The sequence below is a fragment of the Rhinopithecus bieti genome, unplaced genomic scaffold (genome assembly GCF_001698545.2).
Source record: "Rhinopithecus bieti isolate Rb0 unplaced genomic scaffold, ASM169854v2 scaffold_9234, whole genome shotgun sequence".
Taxonomy (NCBI): domain Eukaryota; kingdom Metazoa; phylum Chordata; class Mammalia; order Primates; family Cercopithecidae; genus Rhinopithecus; species Rhinopithecus bieti.
The window spans coordinates 336,598-345,337 of NW_016806011.1; the positions used below are offsets into that span (position 1 = coordinate 336,598).

The following is an 8,740-nucleotide window of genomic DNA, read 5'->3' on the forward strand; positions in this document are numbered from 1 at the left end:
GCACATGAAAGATCTGAGATGCTTCTAGTTTACTTGGGAAAGATGAAGAGTTAAACAAAAATGAGAAGAGGCCAGGCACGGTGGCTCACACCTGTAATCCTAGCACTAGGAGGCTAAGCTGGGCAAATGGTTTGAGCCCAGAAGTTCAGTACTAGCCTGGGCAACAGGGTAAAACTCCGTTTGTACAAAAAATACGAGAAAAATTAGGCATGGTGGCACATGCCTGTAGTCCCAGCTACTTGGGATCACCTGAACCCAGGAGGTTGAGGCTGCAGTGAGCTGTGATCATGCCACTGCACTCCAACCCAGGCCATAGAGTGAAACTCTGCCTCAAAAGAAAAAAAGTAGAAATAAAGAGGAGAGGAAGGGAGAGATTAGCCTGGCCTGAAATAATTAAGAGTTGGCCCTGGGGAGGCAAGTACGGATTAGACTAAAGCGGTGGGCAGTATTTGTGTAAGCAGAGCATGGAGAACTCGGCACACTTGGAAGCATACAAGACTTAAAAGCCAGAAATGAGCACACACCGAGGAATGAGTAGAGCACCATGCCTTGGAGCAGAAGGAAATCAAAGGTAAATTAGAGCGAGTCAATAATGGGACATCCTGAATGACTACTCTGGATTTAACCACATGTGCTTCTGGGAGTTACAGAAAGCTTCTAAGGTATGAAATGACATGATTAGTGTTTTCTGATTAAAACTCATGCACAGGCCGGGCGCGGTGGCTCAACCCTGTAATCCCAGCACTTTGGGAGGCCGAGACGGGCGGATCACGAGGTCAGGAGATCGAGACCATCCTGGCTAACAGCGTGAAACCCCGTCTCTACTAAAAAATACAAAAAAACTAGCCGGGTGAGGTGGCGGGCGCCTGTAGTCCCAGCTACTCAGGAGGCTGAGGCAGGAGAATGGCGTAAACCCGGGAGGCGGAGCTTGCAGTGAGCTGAGATCCGGCCACTGCACTCCAGCCTGGGCGACAGAGCGAGACTCCGTCTCAAAAAAAAAAAAAAACTCATGCACAATATGAAAGATTAAAATTCAATTTGAGTCTCCTTTCTAAAAGGAGTGCTGTGAGCCCAATTCTTTTAAACTACTTGTATTCTGCCACCCCCGTGGTAATTCATCTGAGTTTTGGAGAATTCAGTTTCTCTAGGTACACTTAAAGACCCAATGTACTTGACAATGAAGATTTCATATCTTCTTTTTTTGAGAAAAGGTCTAGCTCTGTCATCACCCAGGATAGAGTACAGTGGTGCAATCACTGCTCACTGCTCCTTTGACCTTCCGGGCTCAAAGCAATCCTCCTGCCTCAGCCTTCCAAGTAGCTGGGTCTACAGGCATGTGCCACCACACCGGGCTAATTTTTAAAATTTTTTGTAGACATGAGGTCTCCTTACGTTGCCCAGGCTGGTCTTGAACTCCCGGGCTTAAATGATCCTACCTCCGCCTCCCAAACTGCTGGGATTACAGGAATATTTTATATTCTTAATAATTAATAACGTTTTCCCCTAAAAGTAAAAAAGGATTATTTCCATAATGTGAGTCTTTACTGGAATCACACGGGGGGATATCCAGAATCTAGTGTTCTTGATTTTGATACTCCCAAAGACGAACTCAGGGAAGGTGAGCAGGGGCAATCCAAGTGCAACTACCCAGAAAAACCAGCCTTTAAAGACTTCAGGAAAAAGATCTGAGAAACAGGGGCCTCCCTAGCACCCAGGTATTTCCCAAGGGCTAATCCTTTCAGCTACCGAGGAATTAAGGTCCCACTCTATCTACACTAAAGACATTCCAAAATAATTTCCACAGCTACACATATATTTTAAATGGCCATATATTTGTTTTTATTAGGTATTAATTTGTAAGGTTATCTGAAATTGTATACATAAAACATATCAATTCCAACCTTTATTAGGATTGTGCTAAAAAGCAATTTTGTAATGTTTAGATTTCCTAGAGACCGGGTCTCACTAGGTTGTCCCGGATGGTCTCCAACTCGTGGGTTCAGGTGATCCACCCACCTCCGCCTCCCAAAGTGCTGGAATTACAGGCGTGAGCCACCGCGCCCGGTCTATATTAAGGCAATTTTGAGAGTAAAACAGGTGTTATCTTAAAATGTACTTAGCAGAAATTACTAGGCATTGTTCAGCATGGTATTCTCCGAACTGTACCACACAGCAGGGAGGTTATTTTAGATGCTTAGATGTTCTTTCTGCAAGTTACTGAAAGTACTACAGGACATTAACTACTTCCGAGCTCAACGTTTTACAGTGTTTCTTTAATTTCATAGAACTTTTAGAAAATAGGCAACGTACTTTTCAAAACTGTTTTACAAATTTAATAACGCAAATAAAAAGATATCTGATATACCAGATTAAGCTGTTTCATCCACTAACATCTATTTTTATTCCCTTACCATCCTACTATCTCAACAAACACGCACAGGCGCTGCTCTGCATGACAAAGTCCGCCTGGCTTTGCAAACGCCTGTCGGACGTCGCGAGAAACGGAAAGTTTACCGCAGGCTCCGCAGAGCAGCGGGAAGACGCTCCGTGAACTTTCCATCTTTTCACGCCCAAGTTTCCACAGCGAAAGGGGCGCCGAGGAAAGATGGGAGCGTGTGGGACACTGGTCGGAAAAGGGAAATCAACAGAGGATAGCAGAGGGAGGGCTAATGCTGGAGAAGACTTCGTGGGCACGAGGCACCTTAGGGACCGCTGAGGGGGAGAGAAGGCAGAGCCGCGACGGCAGGGAGGAGGCGCGGCGGCGTCTGGGGGAGCGGGCGGGGGACCGGGGCAACAGCCGCGAGGCAGGCCGCGCGCAGGGGTCTTCCCAGGCCACGCCCGACCCCGCCCCGTCCCTCGGCTCACCGTGTCCGAGTCCGTGTTGAGGTGCTGGAAGGCGAGTGCGCCGAGCACAAAGCCCGAGAGCACCGCCGACGTACTCTCCCCCTCCATGCTACGGTCGCCTCAGGCTCCACGAGAGGACGAGGGCGGGGTGCGCGGATCCCGGATCCCGTGGTGGCGGCGAGGCGGGGCCCAGCGAGGAGGCGGGGCCTGCGCCGGCGCATGGGCTGCTGCGCGCTCCGCGGAGGGGCCGGGCGAGGGGGCTGAGGGCTGGCGTGGGCGGGTCCCCAGCCGGGCTCTCGGCTCCTCCTTCACGTCTGCTGCCTGCCTCTCCCGGAAGGCCGCTCAGTGCCGGTACCACTGCAGAGCGCCGGGAATTGCCTTTTGGTGGTCTGCGGCTGCTGAGCGACTTTTCACAGAGATGCAACGTTATCAAAATGAACACGGTTGACAGGATCATTTTAAGACCAGCAAAGATTACAAGATTAAAAGAGTTGAGTAGCAGCATTACGATACCACAATGGATATGCCACGGTTTTGGTTTTCAAACTGCATTTTAGCGCCCTTCACTCACTGAAACTTCTAGAATACTAATAACTATTTGGTTATTGTCTCTGCTAGAACTCTGAAGCCATGCTCTGTGTGTGTGTGTGTGTGCGTACGTGTGTGTGTTCCCTTGCTTTTAGAAAACTTAAGCCTAATTTAAACAATACATGGATTTTTAATGTTCTGACAGTTTAATGATGGGCATAATCATAGTGTGCTGGTTCATTTAATGTAAATGGTAAGGTGAGTGGACAAGGGCTTAGCAAATATATTTTACACACACGCACACGTAAACCTGTTTTTTGCATGACTGAAAGTAAGCGTAATAACAGACTACTGAATTAGTGTGGCGCATTTGTGGGTTTTGTTGTCCAGCAGTTGTCTGTGGCTGCATAACACACGGTACATATGTATATAATTAATGATTATATATTTATTCCCTAAAATTGAGTTTCTTGCCTTCATTTTGTAGCGGTGAAGGGAAAGCTCTGCCCTCTGAGGGTTCACTGGAGTGAAATAACAAAAGAAAAGATGAAGAGAAGAAAAAGGCTAACGAATTTATTTTATTTTTTATTTTTTCGAGACGGAGTCTCTCTCGGTCACCCAGGCCAGAGTGCAGTGGCACCATCTCAGCTCACTGCAGCCTCCACCTCCCCGGTTCAAGCGATTCTTCTGCCTCAGCCTCCTGAGTAGCTGGGATTACAGGCAGGTGCCAACAAGCCTGGCTTATTTTTTTTGTAGTTTTGTTAGAAACAAGGTTTCACCATGTTGGCCAGGCTGGTCTTGAATTCCTGACCTCAAGTGATCTGCCCCCTCTTGGCCTCCCAAAGTGCTGGGATTACAGGCGCTCCTGGCTGGCATACAAATTTATTAATATGCCCTGGAGAAAATCACAGTAGAGTGATTACCCCATAACCCATTGAGGTTCAGATGCTTATGTACACTTTTTTGTAAGGGAGAGGGAGATGGAGGAATGTAAGTAATTTTGAGGGTCACAAATGATTCTTTGGATGAGCTTGAAAGATGGACGATTGCTTGCAAAGGGTTCTTTGTGGAAGTTGGATGAGCCCAAGCAGAAGTCAATAGCTTCGGACAAAGTTCCTCTGTACTCTAGGTTTGATGTTTGACTTTCAATCTTCTTCCTGCAGTCAGTAGATAATGAAATTTCAATGAAGGGGTGGAAGACAATTGTCGTAGCGTTGATAAAGAGTGCACAGTTGTGCAGGAGTATGATTACACAAAGGGAGTGTGATGTAATGGTAACAAACTGGGGGAACTTAGAATGGACTGTTTGTTCAGGTTCTTTCTTCTCTGTGTCCTGGGGTCTTCAGAGGTAAGGATGTTCCTTTTCTCTATGTAAGGGGAGGGTACCTCTCAAATGACGGTCTTATGACCTACTTCAGGGAAGGACACCAGGTTTTATGGCCTGCCTCAAGGGAAATGGCCAGAGTATTCTTTCTATGGTTTATGACCTGCTTCAGAGGAAAAGGAGTGAGGTGACGGTGAAAATGATCTCTTTGCTTCTGCTATTTTCTCAAATGCTCAGGTGCTATATTTTGGAGTAGTGTGTCCTGAACCACATCACTAGTTTTACTGCCTGCAACCCAGAGCAGCACAGTAGCTGAACCAAATACTCCTTCCAAAGCCAAAAAAGCTTGGGTATGAGTGGAGATAAGGAGAAATAGTAGATGAGAGTAAAGGAATAAATAAATGGGTTATATAATGAGGGAAATCCAATATTCATTAAGATCTCCAAAGAAACTCAAGGGAAGATATTGTCTCTTAGCTTAATTATATCAGATGCCTGAAATAATGAAGATATATATTGCTAAGAACTCTGCTTTTGAAACCTGAAAAGATCAAATGGAAGCCTGAGTGGCCACACCCTGGGAGACATTTTCATATGATAGGCTGATGGACTGGACAGGTTATTAGTGATTGAATGGGGTTTTAGAAATGTGCCACTGTCTTTTAACTCTTATGATTCTTTGCCAAAAGGAATCAGTGGTCAAAGATCAAGGATTTGTCTGTAGTATAGTAAAAAAGAAAATAAATATTTAGTCTTTGTCCTGAGTTCCTGGCGTGGAGGCTTCTAAAACCTTAGGAATGTACTGGTTTTTGTGTGCTAAAGAATGACTCATGGGAGAGTGTATTCGTCCCTTCTTGCACTGCTATAAATAAATACCTGGCCGGGAACAGTGGCTCATACCTAAAATCCCAGCACTTTGGGAGGCTGAGGTGGGCAGATCACCTGAAATAGTAGTTTGAGACCAGCCTGACCAACATAACAAAACCCTGTCTGTACTAAAAATACAAAAATTACCCGGGCCTGGTGGCATGCGCCTGTAATCCCAGCTACTTGGGAGGCTGAGGCAGGAGAATCACCTGAACCTGGGAGGTGGAGGTTGCAGTGAGCCGAGATCCCTCCACTACACTTCAGTCTGGGCAACAGAGTGAGAATCTGTCTCAAAAACAAAAAACAACAACAAAAAAAAGATTGGGCACGGTCACTCATGCCTGTAATTCCAGTGTTTTGAGAGTCTGAGCAGAGAGTATGGCTTGAAGTGAGGAGATTGAGACCAGCCTGGGCAACATAGCAAGACTGTCTCTTCAAAAACTTTTTAAAAATTAGGCCAGGTGTGGTGGCTCATGCCTGTAATCCCAGCACTTTGGGAGGCCGAGACGGGTGGATCACAAGGTCAGGAGATGGAGACCAGCCTGGCCAATATGATGAAACCCTGTCTCTACTAAAAATACAAAAATTAGCTGACCATGGTGGTGGGTGCCTGTAATCCCAGCTACTTGGGAGGCTGAGGCAGGAGAATCACTTGAACCCAGGCAAAGGTTGCAGTGAGCCGAGATCACACCACTGCACTCTAGCCTGGGTGACAGAGCAAGACACCATCTCAAAACAAAAACAAACAACAACAAAAAATTAGTCCAGGTGCGGTGGCTCATGCCTGTAATCCCAACTCACGCCAGTAATCCCAGCACTTTGGGAGGCCAAGGCAGGTGGATCACCTGAGGTCGGAAGTTCAAGACCAGCCTGGCCAACATGGTGAAACCCCGTCTCTACTAAAAATACAAAATTAGCCAGGTAGGTGGCATGTGCCTGTAATCCCAGCTACTCAGGAAGTTGAGGCAGAATTGCTTAAACCCAGGAGGCCAAAGTTGCAGTGAGGCAAGACTGTGTCACTGCCCTCCAGCCTGGGCAACAGAGTGAGACTGTGACTCAAAAAAATAATAATAAATAAAAAATAAATAAAAGAGTTAGTTGGCCAGGCACGGTGGCCCACACCTATAATCCCAGCAATTTAGGAGGCTGAGGTGGGAGGATCGCTGGAGCCCAGGAGGCGGAGGTTGCAGTGAGCTGAGATCATGCCACTGTATTCCAGCCTGGGCCAGACCCAGTTTCAAAAAGTAAAAAATCAGTCAAGTGTGGTGGTGCACACGTGTAGTCCCAGCTACTGGGGAGGCTGAGGCGGGAGGATTGCTTGAGTCTAGGAGCCTGAAGCTGTACTGAGCTTTGGTTGTGCCACCTCAGCCTAGGAGACAGAGTGAGACCTTGTCTCTGAAAAAAAATTTAGAAGAATAACTATGAAAATAAGACAAACATTTTAGCTGCTGTATTAGAATCATGTTAATTATAGGGTTGATTGCTTCAGAAGGATGTGCTTGCTTGCTTTAATTGGGATCCAATAATATTCATCTCTGTTAAATTTGTGGTATTCTATTTTAAATAGGGTTAATGGAACCTCAATTTCAAGAAAAAACTAACTTTTCTATTTGAATTTTGGATATTGATTTTTTCTCATGAAAAGGATAAGAATATGATTTTTAAGTAATGATTTCACTCACAACAGATAAACTTTTAAACAAATATGCTTACAAATAAATGAGTATCATAAAGGGAAATATATCTTATCTTCATAGAATATTATTAATTATATGGTGTATTCAAAATGAATGGAGTATTTGATGGCCATGGACATGCTCCACTCTGGTTGAACCTGCAGGGGGAGCCACTGTTGGCTGAAAGCCTCCCCCTGCAGCTTCTGTGAACATTGCAGCCCTCTAACCTTCTCTGCCACAGCATCAGTGACCGTGGTGGGGTATTAACATAGGCCCATTCTTACAAGATGCAGGATTCCTGTAATGGGACTTTGGCTCTAGGACTCTACATCAGCCTTGCTAAGATTATGTTAGCTCGCACTGAAGTCCGAGACTCCTATCCTTCCCTTCCTCCTTTCCCAGGTGTCAGATAAGCATGGTTTTCTGCAGCCTCTCCTTGCTTACTCCTGCTGTCTTCCCTTTATCTTTCACAGACATTTCCCCAATAGGTCGATCTCTTGCACATGGACTCCTGTCTTTGTGTCTGCTTTTCAGAGCATCCAAAGTGAAACAGAGTGCTTGCTTTTTCATATCACGTACGAAGGGCTTTCAGGGCCATAAAGATCACATTTTCAAATATCTGCCAATTTAAAAAAACTTCAAATACAAACATACTCAAAATATAATATGATGAATTTCATGTTTTAATTATAGACATGATTTATTTCTAATGGCGAACAAGTATTATTTTAAATTTTTTTTTTTTTTTCTGAGACAGGGTCTCAATCCTGTTGCCCAGGCTGCAGTACAGCTGTGTGATCATGGCTCACTGCGGCCTCCACCTCCCAGGGTCAAGCGATTCTCCCACCTCAGCCTCTTGAGTAGCTGGGATTACAGGTGCACGCCACAATCCCTGGCTAATTTTTTGATGTTTTGTTGAGATGGGGAGGTCTCACTATGTGGCCCAGGCTGGTCTCGAACTTTTGAGCTCAAGCGGTCCTCCCGCCTCAGCCTCCCAAAAGGCTGGGATTACAGGAGTGAGCCATTGCCCCTAGATAAGTATTATTTGTTAAGGCTATGTTATCTGGGAAATACTATTATAAACACATTTTGTTTTCTTTGTGATATTTTGTGTGTTAAAATGTAATGAGAGTTTTAAAATCTCTGATAAAACTTGATATAACTCTAAGATTATAGACACAGAAATAAATTTATCTGAAGTTCCAGGGAAATTTAAAGATGTATTAATGTGATAACATTCTAATTTGTTATTATTTCATTCCATCTGTTAAAGAAGCATAAGGAAAATTACACAAACACCGTTAAGAAATATGCCCCCTCAGGATGCACGTCTACCTGGTGACCTGCAGGGGACACTGTGATAGTAGTTCTGAAGGAAAAGGCCTTTGATGGGGACTGCAGACCTTATTATTATGTAAAAATAGTTAATAGGGCCTAATCTGTTATAATGTGTTAAAATAGTCTGCTTTGAAAATCCTTGGTGATTTAGTAAAAATGACTT

At 45.0% G+C, this 8,740-nt stretch overlaps 1 protein-coding gene across 2 annotated transcripts in view; it reads right to left on the reverse strand.

The window, feature by feature from the left end:
- The window catches only part of ABRAXAS1 (abraxas 1, BRCA1 A complex subunit), a 23,627-nt gene extending 20,566 nt beyond the window's left edge, over nt 1-3,061 (reverse strand). For both annotated transcript variants that reach the window (XM_017874462.1, XM_017874463.1), the window contains exon 1: nt 2,866-3,061. In XM_017874462.1, the coding sequence (XP_017729951.1) occupies nt 2,866-2,952 (87 nt within the window). In that variant the 5' untranslated portion in view covers nt 2,953-3,061. The remainder of the gene's footprint in view (nt 1-2,865) is intronic.
- Nucleotides 3,062-8,740: the final 5,679 nt, after the last annotated feature.